The sequence below is a fragment of the Bidens hawaiensis genome, unplaced genomic scaffold (assembly GCF_021521415.1).
Source record: "Bidens hawaiensis isolate Kalapana, Puna unplaced genomic scaffold, B.hawaiensis_p1.1 tig00023694_1, whole genome shotgun sequence".
Lineage (NCBI taxonomy): Eukaryota > Viridiplantae > Streptophyta > Magnoliopsida > Asterales > Asteraceae > Bidens > Bidens hawaiensis.
Window position 1 is genome coordinate 221,133 of NW_027493724.1, and position 15,742 is coordinate 236,874.

The 15,742-nt window shown below is 34.8% G+C and overlaps 1 protein-coding gene and 1 pseudogene across 2 annotated transcripts; both read right to left on the reverse strand.

The window, feature by feature from the left end:
* Window positions 1-3,295: 3,295 nt before the first annotated feature.
* On the reverse strand, window positions 3,296-9,993 carry LOC143567904 (putative disease resistance protein At4g27220; annotated as a pseudogene). The gene is made up of 4 exons (XR_013141484.1): window positions 7,009-9,993; window positions 6,099-6,809; window positions 4,425-5,132; window positions 3,296-3,890 (listed from the first exon to the last, which is right to left on the reverse strand). The product of XR_013141484.1 is annotated as a putative disease resistance protein At4g27220 (transcript).
* Window positions 9,994-11,570: 1,577 nt separating this feature from the next.
* LOC143567890 (uncharacterized) lies at window positions 11,571-14,621 on the reverse strand. Its single transcript, XM_077054172.1, has 7 exons — window positions 14,068-14,621; window positions 12,898-12,950; window positions 12,659-12,751; window positions 12,342-12,565; window positions 12,142-12,208; window positions 11,958-12,068; window positions 11,571-11,876 (listed from the first exon to the last, which is right to left on the reverse strand). Exons 1-7 carry the CDS (start codon window positions 14,519-14,521, stop codon window positions 11,853-11,855), a joined length of 1,026 nt encoding a protein of 341 aa, XP_076910287.1. The 5' UTR covers window positions 14,522-14,621; the 3' UTR covers window positions 11,571-11,852.
* Window positions 14,622-15,742: the final 1,121 nt, after the last annotated feature.

Sequence of the window (15,742 nt, forward strand, 5' to 3'; positions counted from 1 at the left end):
TAAAAATTACATCAAAAGAATCAAAATCAAGAACAAAATAATAACAACAAATACAAGCAAATACTTATAACAGCAAAAGAAAAAAATCTAATAATAACAACAAAATATAAATCAGCAAATACTTATAACGTCTTATAATCGAAAATTAGCAAATACGAACAGAAAATAACAGCAAACACCTATAAAAATAAACCTAATGATAACAACAAATTGGTTTTCACTGTTTTCATGATAAGAATAAAATTGTTTATATATATATATAATATATATATATATAAACGAAAACCCAAAAATCCTAGGTGTCGCGATGTGGTCGCTCCCCCTTTTTGGAGTCGTTAGATTTGCTTAATTTTTAAATGGAGACTTCTCATACATTTGACCCAAATTCACGGGTATGGGTCTTATCAAACCCAAATATTTCTTAAACGAGTTATAACATCTTATTAAATTAAAAACTAATCTCACCAAATATTTGATTTAAAAATCCTATAAAGTAGGGATACACCCAAAATTAATATCTGATTTATTTAAAAAAAGTTATATATTATTTATAATTAAAAAACCAATTTTATAGTAAAAAAATAAACGGGTTTTGGGTCTCATCAAACCTATATAGCTTTTAAACCGGGTTATAACATCTCATTTATTTATGAAACAATTTATCATCAAACCATAAGTATATTATTAACTTTCACACAATAAAAAAATAAAAATTCAAAAAATAAATAAATATTATAAACAAATAAGATAAAAAACCCCGTATATAAACGAAAACCCAAAAATTCTAAATGTCGCGATGTGGTCGCTCTTCCCCTTTTTTGGAGTCACCAGATTTGCCTGGTTTTTAAATGAAGGTTTCTCATGCATTTGACCCGAATTCACGGGTTTGGGTCTTACCAAACCCATATATTCCTTAAACGGGTTATAACATCTCATTAAATTAAAAATTATTCTCACCAAATTATTGATGTGAAAAATACTATAAAATAGGATATACTAAAAATTATTGTATGATTTTATTAAAAGATATTATTTATAATTAATAACCAATTTTATAGTAAAAAAATAAGCGGGTCTTGGGTCTCACCAAACCCAGATAACTTTTAAACCGGGTTATAAAATCTTAGTTAATTGTGAAACCCTGTTATAAAACTTTAAGTGTATTATAAATTTTCTTACAATAAATAATATTAAACTCCATAAAAGTATATAAATATTAAAAACGAGTAATGTAAAACAGTCACCGTAATACGGGGGATAAAAACTAGTATATATCTAACTATCTATATAATTGTCTACCATGAAATCCTATGTGTCGACCTCAGGTTGTTCCCCACATTCTCTAGAGCCACCAGATTGCTTGATTTCTAAATGAAGGCTTCTCATGCATTTGACCCGAATTAACGGGTATAGGTCTTACCAAACCCAGATAGTCTTTAAATGGGTTATAACATCTCATATATTTATGAAACTCTTTCATAATCAAACAATAATTTTTGTGGATCATGGGTCTCACCAAACCCAGATAACTCCTAAACGGGTTATAACATCTCATTTATTTGTGAAATAACCTCTTAATCATCAAAGAATAATTTACACGGGTTTTGGGTTTTAACAAACCCTAATAACCCTCAAACGGGATAAGATCTCATTTATTGGTAAACACTATCTTAAAACCCTAATTTAATTTATCTTCTTTACATGTTCTCATATGATTGTGTTGGGAAAACAATACTTTAAACTTTAATCAATCTAAATGTTTAGATAATGACTTAATTAAGACAATGTGACATGAAATAGTTTTAGTTCACCATTGATTACTATATATCACACATATGTCCCTTAACACTTGATTGATCATTATTAGTCATAATTAAGAAGACACAAGACTTAATACCATTGTCAACTACATGTTTGTTTTTTAAAAATCTAAAAAATATACACATCTTAGTTGAAAAACTCAAACGCTAAAAAATATAATAACTAATATATGTATTTAATTAATACTAAACTACGTTAAAAAATAAAAGTATCATCATAAAATAGCAAAACGATTAAAACAAAAACTTGAATAAACCCCCGTAACACCGGAGGATCAAACTAGTATATTGATATATTGATTAAAAGGTTAATAATCGTCCAAATACTAAAAAACAAGAAGGCGGAGGTTCGGCTTTTAGAAAAAAACGTTTTTAATATTATATACAAGTATTAATATTTAAAATTGATTAAAAGATTAAAAAAATAAAAATCTAAAAACAAGGCTTGGGAGAGTCGAGACGGGGCCCGCTACCGGTTCAGTGCTTTGAGGATTTACGCAGGTGTTTAACACGTGAAGAGTAATTTATAAATATAATGCATATATATATATATTGTTATTGTTGATTGTTGATTGTTGAGATGAATTTCAAATATGATTGTTGTTTTCAGGACATCTTTTGCAATGATTGTGAGAAGAAAGGAACTGCACCGTTCCGCTCATCGTATCATAAATGTAGGGGTGTGCGTGGTGCGGTTTGGTGTGGTTTTGCCTAAAATCAAAACTTCGGTTTTTGGAGTTTTTTAAACCGTTTGGTTTGGTTTGGTTTTTTCGGTTTCGGGTTTTTTTTTAATAATTTTTTTTGACTATTTAACTTTTCTGACACATATAAACATAAACCGAGCTACATTTGGATAATGGGTAAGCGAACAACAAGTTGCGCCACTATCCCCTTTTGAATCGCAAAGCCTATTCTACTAAATATCAATCCTTGGTTCCTCGGGCTCTACGAGTCACTGTTCGGGTTTTCGGTTTTCGTTTTGGTTTCAGTTCGGTTCGGTTTCAGTTTTTACGATTTTTGCCCATTTGAGCTTGAAAATTTTAGGCAAAAAGGAAGTTGGCAAAAAATAATGAATTTAGGTATAAATAATTTTGTTAATTATAAAATAATAGACTATTATACATTTGATCAAAAATATTACAGTTGCATATTTATTTAATTCTTATAAACTACTTAATACAAAATATAAAAAGATAAAAATTTAGAAATTTGGTTCGGTTTTTTATGTTTTTTTACATATAAAACCAAAACCGAACCATTAATGCGGTTTTTACAAAAGCATAAACCAAACCGTTGGTTTTTGTTTCGATTCGGTTTTTTCGGTTTCGGATCGATTTTTTCGGTTTCTTGCACACCCCTACATAAATGTGCTCGTTGTGGGTCATACAACACCCGGTTTATCTGATAGAATTGAAAATATATGGGATTTGAATTTACCAACATTAATCTTTTGTGTTTGATGGCAAGGCTTTCTGTGGTTGCATTAACATATACTATAAGAATGATTACAAAGATAGCCTAATAAAATCATATGAACTATGGTAAATATATTCCCATGTGTCAGTTTCAGCTACTCGAGAATAAACGTTGAATAGTGCGGTCTAAATCGCCATTCCACACTTGTAAACCATAGCCTACCTCGACCGCATTTAGCTTAGGAACAACCTGCCCCGTCGAACAGAACATTTTCATGGTTGAACACTCTTCTATAACCAACCTTTCAAGATTTGGCCATTCGAAACTGTGATTCCCAGAGTAAAAACATGCAAGTTTCGGTAGCTTTATTAGTCTGACAGTGTGAACCTTAGGAAACATGACTTGTCCGACAGAATCTTCGTCTATTTGCTCTAGAATCTTCTCGAGCAAACGACATTGACTTACGTATATCTCTTCCAGACGCTGCAGCCTTGGGACTATACTCGAGGGTATAAATTTGACCAAATTGTTGCAGTTTTTAACTTCTAGGATACTAAGTTGACCGAATGATTCAGCCACAGTGTCTGTATGCCATAACGTATTCACACGCTCAAGGTTGTCAATCCTCAGTTTCTCCAAGCTTGGAAAAACCACCTGTAAACAAATAGCAATTTATATATGAATGAATAGGTTGGTTCAGAGCAGTGTTGTAAAAAAGTCGGATTCCAAGGCCTTGGAATCGGCGATTCCAAGGCCCTCGGACATCAACCTTGCCGCCTTTTCCCAACTTGGCCACCATTACTCACCAAGGTCCAACTCGGTCAAAAAATCGGAGTACTCGGGATTACTCGGCCTCCAAGGTCAACTCGGACACAATTATTTATTTATTTTTTTAATTTTTTTTGTTTTTTTTGTTATTCTTTTTAGTAAACATTAAAAAATAACAACAAAACATGAATTTTTTGAATTATGTTTTTATTCATATGAATTATGCTTATTTTGACGTGAATTACGTTTATCTTAACATATATATAATATCCAATAATTAATTTATGGTATATTTATCATGTCCGAGTACAAGCCGAGTACTCCCTACAAGGGGGTCGGCCTCCTAGGGACCGCCTAGCGAGTTTTAGAACATTGGTTCAGAGTCAACGAAAACGTTGTGACTCGGAAGACATATCTTACCTTTTCAACAAAGAACACATTAGCGGAGTTTGCAGATGAAACAAACGACTCCATTTTAGAACAATTCATGATTCTTAGTTCTTTCAGCGCGAGCCACCTTAAGACGGACATCCTAGTACAAAAGTGGACCAAATTTGGTAGATTCTCAAGCTCGATACTACATATCTGAGGGAAAATAATGCCGTTAGGTTCTGATGTTCCTCCATCACATTCAACAATTGTTTTCACCGACTTACACAATTCAACTTTCAGTTTCACGAGTCGAGGCACGCCTCTAGCTACCCACATTGGGAATATGGAACTAATGAGGTCACAATTTGTAACTTCAATAGAAGCGAGTCTTTGAAACCTACTCGTTTCGTTTGGAGACACACTTCTATCCCACCATATTTGTCTCAAGTTTGGTAGATTGTCTAAAACTAAATCGACCAACTTGGTTAGTGAAACCGAAGCAAGATTTTGGTGAGTTTGTGAGTGTTTAGTGTTGAAGAGTTGTTCAAGTGAAGCACAGTTAATAATATGAATTTCTTCCAATGCTTGCAATCTTGGAAGCATGTTGATTGGTCCAAGACTAAATAGTTGATCACAGTTGATGACTTTCAATACTTGAAGTTGACTAAAACTCTTATCTGGAAGTCTGCTGTGCCATATGCCAGTCATGCTACTCAGGCCATCCAGGTATAATGCTTGCAAGTTAGGCAATGAAACCTACAAGTCCATCACTAGATGTTAGAGAATGTATGATTACACGTGTTCATTGAATATTAATAATAAAACTGGGTAACAAAACCCGCCGAAGCCGCGGCGGGAATTTTGTTGGTATTGATTAAGTTTGTTACAACACCGGCACTAAATTTGAAAAATTAATATGTAAATGCCCAAAATAGTATCGGCACATGTACAACTTTTGATTAAAGCAACTCGAATTCGGTGAGTATCGGTTAGGTTCGTTAGGGTACCGACACTAGAGTCAAAAATAAAAAATAAAAAAATTATTTGATATAAAATAACAAAAAAAAACATATTTAAAACAGATCGGTAAAAGAAAATAAATTCGTAAAGTAAACATATTTAATACAAAAATCGGTATAAGTCGGGCTTTTGGTAAAACCCACGCATTTGTGGCAATTATTCGATGTCAATTCAGTTGGTATCGGTTAGGTTCGTTATGGTGCCAGAACTAAAACAAAACAAAACAAAAATCATAAAATGAACATATTTAAACCAAAAAAAAGAATCAAATACAATATTCCAAAACAATTTGTTGTGGCACCAAAAACGAAATCGGTAAAATCCGGACGTTGTTAAAATCTCGGGCATTGCAGCAGCTAGTAGACGCGATTGGTTAGGCTCGTATCGGAACTAAACCCGAAAAATAGATTTGTAAAATGAACATATTTAAAACAAAAAATAACAACAAAAACTGGTAGAACCCGGTCTTGCGGTGATTATTCGACGCAAATTCGGTAGGTATCAGTTAAGGCTCACGGTTCCAAAAACTAAACCCAAAAAACAAATTCTTAACATGAATATATTTAAACAACATGAAAACCATAAAAAAAAGCATACATGAAAACATAAAAAAAAATCAAATAAAATATTCAAAAAAAAAAAAAATCTTTGTGGCATCAATCATGGATTTTAATCTATAGTATGATATAATGTGAAACATACCTTTTCATTGAAGAGATTATTTTCATGATGCAAATGATCAGAATCAACAAATGTTTTCATTTCAGGGCAACTTTTGATTTCAATCATATCCAATAATGGAAACTGCAAACTAGCACTCCCTTTGCAAAAACTTGAAAGTTCTGGAAGATCTTCAAGACTAATGTGACATAATTCAGGCAGAACAATAATATCATCTTCTCCTTCATTATCAAATATTGTTTTCACCATCTTACACGAGCGTACCCTCAATTCTTGAAGTTGAACAAGACTCTTCAATGCACAAACTGAGAAAAGATGGATCAGACCATCGCATTCATAGATATGCAGAGAGTTTAAGTTCTGTAAGCTTGTATACGCATGAGAATCAATATTCATGTTCCACCATAGATGTTTTAGTAGCGGTAACTTTCCCAAAATGAGGTCTCTAACGCAAGGTAAAGTTGCTAAACGTGTATCATTTTCGTTGTGAATATTGTGTGTGTTAGGTTCGCACACCTCTTCTACAGAATCACACCATTCTATGGAGAGAATTTCAAGATTTTGCAGCATTTTTTGGATGTATGATGGAAACACTAGTACTAGCTTGTCACAGCCAAATATTATTAGGATCCTCAGGCTGCGGAAGTTTGCAGTCGAAATTCGGTGGGCCCAAATTTCATTGACCGAATGTAGTTCACGAAGAGTCAACTCTTCCAGAGAAGGAAAGTCAACCTGCAATATTGACCCGTCACGTAAAAAAGAAGATTTATAGTTGTATGGTTTAAAATAGAATTTAGATAAATTTAAGCCTGTTGTTATTAATTTGACCCGTTTGAAATATAAAAAAAAGCAACCAAAATCGACTCATTCGTAAATAAACGGATAAAAATCCACCTATATCAGAAACATAAGTTAGAAAGAAAGTTGTTACCTTTGAATTAAAAAGGGGTTCTTGTACTAAATTAGCATCCGCTTGAGGGCAGAAACTCGAAAGACTTGGTAAGAACTCAAGCTTTATCGACTTTAACTTTGACAACACAATTCGACTAGATGAATCACCCGCCGCATCTTTAAATAATATTACTTTAAGATCTTCACATGATGACACATATAGTTTTTGAAGCTCAGTAAGATCTCTGGCTGTGGATTGTGAAACAAGGTCTTTAAGCTTGTGACAATCGGATACAAATAGAGTTCTTAGATTATGTAAGCATACATTTCCCATAGGATCAACCCACAAACAAGTTAATTCCGGTAAAATACTCAGCATTAATTCACGAAGCTCACAAAACGATTGATCTGGGAGATTGTCGTAACATATCGTTCTAAGATCAGCAGCAGAAACAACCTTCAAGTTCTCCAAAACAGGAAATATTTTGGTGTCAATTAACGATTCAACCCCGGTATAACCGTACACCTCTAAACATCTCAAGTGTTTGAAACCTTTCCTCAAGTCATGCACAATGCTGTTTAAATCTTCTAAATCATTTTCAATCGAGTAATCCAAGATTAAATGTTGAGCCGATTTTAGCAGCTTGTATATCCCACCGTGTAAACTAAGACCTTGATGGAGTGTGAGTATTAACGTTGTGGAGTATGCGTAACTTATTACCTGGCTCACATTCATCCCTATAAAGACTTTATATCTCACCAAGTTTCCAAATAGTAAATCTTTCGGAAACAGATTGACATCTGGGATATGTGTCTCTAAGGTAGTTAAGCGAGATAAGTTTTTCAGTTCATCTAGTGTTGCTTGATTTGGCTATTTTGACCGTGAAATCCCCATTGGCGAAAACTATTCATCATGTACAAGCATTCCAAGTTATACAAATTGGAGAAAACACCAAATGGAATCACTCTCAGACTTTTACAATCTGATAAATCTAAAAGGCGTAAGCGTGAGAGTTCTCTAATTTCCTTTGGTAAGTTTTCAATATCTGAATGCATAAAGCTTAGAATTTCGAGGTGTTTTAGCTCTTTGATATGCGATAAATCTCCTAACTTGCAATGTTCAAGACACAAAGTTATGAGTTTTCTCAAAGTAAGAAATGATGATGGTATGGTTGGGATAGATACATGATGCATGAGTACAACTTTGACCTCTTTCATCCCATCAAAGTAATTTTTATTACCTGAAAATTGCATCAACTCCATCGAACCTTCTAACCGCCACAACCGAAGCTTTGAGCAATCTATACCAATGGGAAATTCTTCAAGATTATTCAAAACCATTGATATTGCATAATAATTGCCTAGCTTGTTTTCGTTAGATGAATCTAGATATTCGGGAATCATCTTCTCCAAAAACAGGTAGACACCCCTGCAAGCCACCGACAGTAGAAAGTCCCGAGTAACATCATGCATCCGAAAACAGTCTTTCTCATCACTATCTAATAATAAACAACAAGCTTTAAGATTCTCAACTATTGTATGCACTCCGTCTCTTGCTTCTTCCAAAGTATGAACATCTTGGAATAACCTTAAACCTATTCCGTATCGCACCAAATATTCTACTGGAATATCAAGGTCTTCTTTGAACAAGCTACAAAGCAAGAAACACGCTTTTGTTTCTTCGTCTTTTAGAAAGTTGAAACTCAATTCTAATGAAGCAAATACATTTGCATACACTCCTTTGACATCATTAACCGTAGAACTCCTTAACTGACGAAGCGCATCACGCCAAGCATGTTTACCCTTATGTCTTAAAGCACTTGCTACCGTCACAATCGCAAGAGGCAATCCTGAGCATCTTTTAGCGACCTTAACAGCTATCGGGTTAAGATCCGAAGATTCAACTGAATCACCGGCCGTTTTCTTGAACAAATTCCAAGATTCGACTGGAGATAACATATCCATATGGAAATTTCTTTGAGTGTTCATAGCATTACACACATCTAAACTTCTTGATGTCAAGATAATCTTGAAGCCTTTATTAAGATTACCTTGTGGGATACCAATCGTCCTCAAATCAAGTGGCGTCCATAGATCATCCATTATGATCAAAATCCTCTTTACTTGATTCAGCCTCTCACGTAACCGAACCGTCCTCAAAAGCTCACCTTCCTCCTTCAAATTCAGCTCCAACATCTCCGCAAGATCACCTTGAAGCTTCCTCAAATTTGGTTTATGCGAAACCACCACCATCACCATTTCATCGAAAAGTTGAAGCGCATACGCTTGCTTCGCAAGTTCCTCCACAAAAGTAGTCTTCCCTACACCACCCATACCATACACACCAATAATATTAACACCATCATCTTCCAACGCCTCCATCATCAATCTCAATTGCGTCTTTCTCGACTCAAAACCATCCAGCTCAGTAACACCACCGTTAGGCCATAAGGGAGGTAACCGAGCAGGATTCGAAACACGATCAAACTTTCCGCCTTGTACAAGTTCATCAACCGCCATTCTTATCTTCTTGGCTGTTCTACTACTTTTGTAAATCAACTTCAAGTTAGGACATGATCCACTAACACAAGTGTTACTTCTACCAGGTTCATTATTCAAAAAGTTTTCGGATTCGGTTGTTACATTGTTTGCTTTAGTAAGCCAAGCTTGTACAATTGGCATAACGGCTTCTCCGTTACGATTGGCTGCATCTACTTGTTGTTGGACTCCAGATTGAGTGTTTTCTAGAGATGAGAGTTGAATTCTTAAGGTGTTAATGTTGGTATCATGATGGATGATGTAATTAACTGGCTGGATGACTGGGACAGCTGTGTATTCGATCAGCTTTGCGAGTACGGAAACAACAAGATCTACACCACTCATTGTTGTTGGATTGAGAAGGTTATCATAAAAAGCAAAAGTCAACAAACAAATTTGATGGTAGGAAGCAAAGTGAGCTCAAGATCACATGGACAGACAGAAGAGATGAAGCTGGTAACTGAAGACTTACTAATTATTACTAATCAACTCTGGTTTCATTTCTAAGAAGTTGCCTTTGTATGTGAGTTGACTTTTGGAGAGCCGACATTTGTCTGTTACTATGTTTAGTTTTTCCTTGAAAAAAAACAAACAAACAACAAAGAAAACCCGAGAATTACCGAAAAAAAGTCAAAAACTTACACCAATAATGCCATGAAATACTAATTAAAGAAAAGCGATTCTTGACCCAAATGTAGCCCAAAGACTTGTTAATGAAGGGGATCTACCAATGAGGAGATCTACCCACACCATAGAATATTATTTATAATATATTATTTACTACTCACACCATAATGATATTTTCTTTACATATATTATTATTATTATTAATGTTTATATTACTGTTGAACTTAGATTTATCTGTATTGCTCCATACATATGTACTTTAGAGCTGAGGGTTTCTCTGGAAGCCACATCTTTATTCATTTGGATAGAGGTACGGTGTGCCTACATCCCACCCTCCCCAGACCCTACTTATAGCTTTGCTGTTGGTGGGACTACACTGGCTATGATTGATTGATTGATTGATTGATTGATTGATTATCCAATGGATTTCTTCAACTCTCAAGATTTTTCACATTATGTTTATCATCTTGTTTCCAAGCTTTGATTCAAAGAATTTAACTTAATTTTCCATTAATTTTTCAACATGAAGGATACGATGAAGACAAAGAGAACAATGAACACGATTACACGTAGAATACAACGAACATAATTCCTTAAATTTTGGGTTTTGATTGTGTTTTCTGTTTTGATCTTTTTTTCTTTGTTGTGGTTTTGTCAAATGCAAGTTTACTCGGGTTTTGTTTATTGCATTCAACTTTTTTCCCCCTTAATACGACACTTTCTGCTATGTTCCGATTTTTGTGGGCAAATGCACTGTCAAATTCCGAAGGTTCGAAAGTTCAATGATTTTTATAACTTCTAAATGTTAATTTGTTATTGCAAGTTGTAAAAAATTGGTACATGTTCTTTACCTACAAAGAACTTGTAATCACTCTCATATGTCCATTCAGATACTAAACTCAATTTAACAAGAAGTCAAAGTCAAAGCCTATGATTGTTAAACTCCAGCTAAAGTGAAGATAAATTTACACTCATTTTGGGTTTAGACTATTGATCAACACTCAACACAATAAATGAATGTTGTATGTATAATCTTTTTCCTGTCAAATTTGATCTTGCAGATTTTGTTTTGGCTGTTAAAAAAAAGGTGAACCTGTCAACTGTATGCTACTGAAGTAAATCGACCCGTTCTAATCCGAACCCATCATGTTTTAAATCAGCTCATCCTGATCCGAACCTGTTCTGACGCAGCCGCCCAGTTTGCCAAGTATATAGCTAGGCTGTCCCCATGCTCTTTCAGTACTATGTTACATGAGTATATTACCTTCAAAAGATTTATCGAATGATGCGGTTTTGGATATGAACTTATCTCAAGAATGACTCGGGAATGCTACACACGGTCAAACCCACGACAAGACCGGTCCAATTTCCATTGTAACAATGGTTATCCTATTTAGGGGCTAGCTATTCTTGGGGACCATTTTATATCATTATACTTTTAGCGCTCTGCAAAAACTTGGTGAAAAAAGATTCGCTATTGGGATAACCGTAAAATTCCCTACCCGTTCCTAGCGTTAAATCACATAAGCATCTCATTTCAAATGCTGCAGCCAAAAGTATGCTTAAAATGATATCAACAATAGAAAGGGGATTCAAATTTACAGTTGCTTCAACAAGTGGCCATATAGAATTTACTCATATCTGTTCCAATACATTATAGCCATGTATACTGTAACTCGAAGCTCTTAAACTATGCCAGAATAAAAGTCGTCATACGTCTTATTCAATGTCTTTCATGGCATCCTGCAACCGAAAATAATTATTAAAAACAAAATAATAAAATTAAGAATCTAATTCAAAAGTGATCATGACCACATGTCTAACCTTGGCTAACCGCGTGACATAGGTTGCAGCCAGGGCTGTTGCGAGTAATCCAGCCCCCAAAGTCAGTAGCTGATTCGTCCCCCCTGCTAAACCCACTCCCGATTCTTCTTGCTGCAAAATATTACAATTTTTAATAAAAAAAAATCCATACTTTTTTCCATTAAAATATTATAAAACAACTCACAATGATCGCTCGACCAAATGCACCAGCGCTAACATAAGCCCATGTTCCAGGTAGCATCCCCAACCAACTGCATACAATCATAGGTTTTTATAATGTTTTATACTTTTATGAGTTTATCACCAATGTGTTGCAGTCGTTATATATAACACATGGGAAGCATAAAAAATATATAAAAAACGTGTCAATAATTAAAGGCTAACCTTCCTAAGACGTATGGAACAAACTTGACTGATGTAAGTCCATATAAATAATTTCCAAGAGAAAATGGCAGTAACGGGCTCAAACGAAGAAGCGTGACAACTCTAAAACCATTTTCTCCAATTGCTTTATCAATTGCAAGAAACTTCTTGTTTCCTTCAACCATTTTAAGTATTCGGACGCGCGCAAAATATCTAGCAATTAGAAACGCGACACTTGCTGCTACCTGAAACAGTTTCAAAATAATAAAATGCGTAGCAGTTTAATAATTTGTCAATGATACACCACACTTATGTAAACATATTATTTAATGACTTACAGTCCCACTTATAGAGACAAGTATTGTGCCTGTAAATGATCCAAACAGAAGACCAGCCGACATTGTCAACGGGATTGCAGGTATTGCAAGTACCTACAAGAAAACGCTTATTTGCATCAGCATCCTATTGTGTTCATTAAATCTAACTTTTCTTTAAATACCCAAAAGGCCCCTTAGAGATAAAACATAACCCATTGAGTCAAAACTGGCACATCAGGCCCGTTAAGGATTAAACTTACTTCTAGGCCAGCATAAACTGCAACAAAAAGCGCGTATCCAGCAGGGCCGTATCCTGTGCACATGACAAAAGGTTGAGGAATATGAGAAACATCAAGCTCAATTGCCGTCTTGGTGAAACAAGCTAAGTCTTAAAATTCCCATATATATAACTTCTTGAGAGACAATCTTGAATTTAAGAAATAAATAACATAATATATGTGACTACCAAAGCAACTTCTAGAATAACAATCCAATTCTCTTAAAAATAGCATGTATTCAGCGCCTTCTATAGGTTACCACTTGATTTACAATATGTTTACTATAGATATAATATCCTAATAATAATATTTGATCATATATAGTTTGAAACTAGTACAATTGTTGTGCACTTGCAAGGCAAATAGAAAGAAGAGTGTCACTGGTTAATAATTTGGGAAGATGACCAAAATGTCCATTTGACTAGTCAAAGTTACCATTTTGTCTATTGAAATCCGGTCTTCCCAAATCCAGTCAACCTGCCTACATAATAATCATTACCCGACAAGATTTTCAACCAACCAGGTCACGTGACATGTCAGTACCTAGTCGAGTCACCAGAATTTTTTCAAAAAAATCAGTCGAACCGCCTGTTTTTTTTTTTTTCAAAAATCCTCAGCGATCAGACTGGTCTTTTAAAAAGAATCCTAATTTTGAATATCCACGAGGGCAGTGGCGAAGCTTGGACTAAGACACCCGGGGGGGACTCAAAATGTAAAGAATTAAAAAACGGAGGGGGCCGGGCTCAAATTTTCGGCCAAAAACGGCTAAATTTACACTACGTATAAAAAATTTCGGACGAAAACAGGTAAATTTACACTATTACGCAAAAAAACCGGGGGGCCGGGGCCACCCCCAGCCCTCACTAACCTTCGCCCCTGCACGAGGGGTCCGAATCATGGCGACTTAACTAGATAAGGATATGTGGCGTGACCTGGTTGGTTGAAAATCCAGTATGCTAACAATTATTATCTAGGCGGGTCGACTAGAATTCAGATGGACAAAACGGTAACTTTGACTAGTCAAACGGGCATTCCGGTCATTTACCCTAATTATCTATCAACCAACCATAGCTCAAAGTAACCCTAACAAAAACCCCAAATCCTAAACAACAGAAATAATAATAATAATAATAATAATAATAATAATAATACCTTCAATGAAGGTGGAAAACTGAATCAAGAAAGCATTAATCTGATCTCTATAAACATACCCAACAGTCCCAAACCCACCAACAACACCCACAAGCAACAACCCAGCCAAGATCGTCCCTTTAACCGCCGTCTTGTTATCCTCATTCTCATCACTAGCATCATCATCTTTATTATTAGTATTATTATTATTATTAAAGTTCAGTAGTCTCCGAATACTGCTCTGCGGCGGCGGGGCGTTGGTCTGCAGCGTGCGTTGCTGTTTCTTGGTTTCTTTTAAGGAAGAACGAGGTGAGTTGAAGAAATGGAAGCGTTTGTTTAAGGGTCTAAAGGTATAAAAGATAGAGTTAGAGGATGAAGATGATGAGGATGAAGATGAAGTGGGTCTGGTTATAAATTGAGATTGGATTGATGGTAGAGATGGTGAGAGGCATGGTGGTCTTGAAAGGATGCGCATTTTATTTAATTAATTAATTAATGGTGGTTTGTTTTGATGGAGTGTGTGTTCAGGATAAGAAGAAGAAGAAGAAGAAGAAGAAGAAGAAGAAGAAGAAGAATGGAGAAGATGAATTGAATGGTGTGGTGTTGGTTTAACTTTTTTGTATATACGTGTCACGACACAGCACTTTGTTTCCCAGGTTTAGGCGTCACAAGTTTTTTACTTTACCTAGTTACCTTGCCTATTTGGGATTTATGATGTACACGTGGCAACAAACTAAATAGTTTTCATTAGGTTCGTAACTCTCACACATTTCGTGAATTGTTTGATAGAAAGTTTGTTTATGTTTGGGGAATCATTTGGTAGAAAATTTGTTTATGTTTTTTTGTTTGTTCAACGTTCAGTAATGTGTTCGTATATGTCCGTGTGGTTAAGTTTATGTGTGTTCGGTTAAGTTTGTTTATTTCTATCCAATTAGGTTTGTTTATCAAGGTTTTTACTATTACTATTTCTATATATTTGTATTTGTATTTTTATCCTTACCCTAATTTCGAATGTTTAAACCAATTTTATGATTAAAACCCTTGCTCCCATTTCAACTGTATGTTACTACGCTGTATATCATCTCACTTCTCCTCGTAGACTCCTCACAGACAGTGCATTCCTCCGTTAGATGTCGACTTCCCTGGCCAGTCCTCGGGCTCCTATGCTAGTCCTTGCCTCCTTTTTGTGTTCGATAGTGTTCTTTAATAACAGACATGGATGAACATGAGCATGCTCAATTCCTTAAAAAAACGAACATCAACACAAATTTTCGTTCGATAGAGTGTTCACGAACCGACGAAAGCTTAACAGATGCACTCGAGCAAGGTCTCGTTCGATTCATTTACAACCTTAGTTTTCATGTTTTAGTTGGTGTTTATGCTCACAACTTATATTTTTATCACTAACACTATTCTCAGTTATAAAATAATCTTAATCTTAAATTTAATACTTGTTTACTATGTAGCTACTAGCTAGATTCAACATAACACATAGTGGATTTATATATACTTCAGTTTGGTTTGTGACTGTTCGTAACTAATTAAAAAGTACTCTGCTTAATCATGTAACAAGAAGATAAAAACATTCGATATTTTGATTGTAGTCAAGAATTATCATAGATATGCTTTCAAAATCATATAATAAAATTGGGAGGATATTCCAATAAATATTGAGAGAATATACTATCTAAATTTC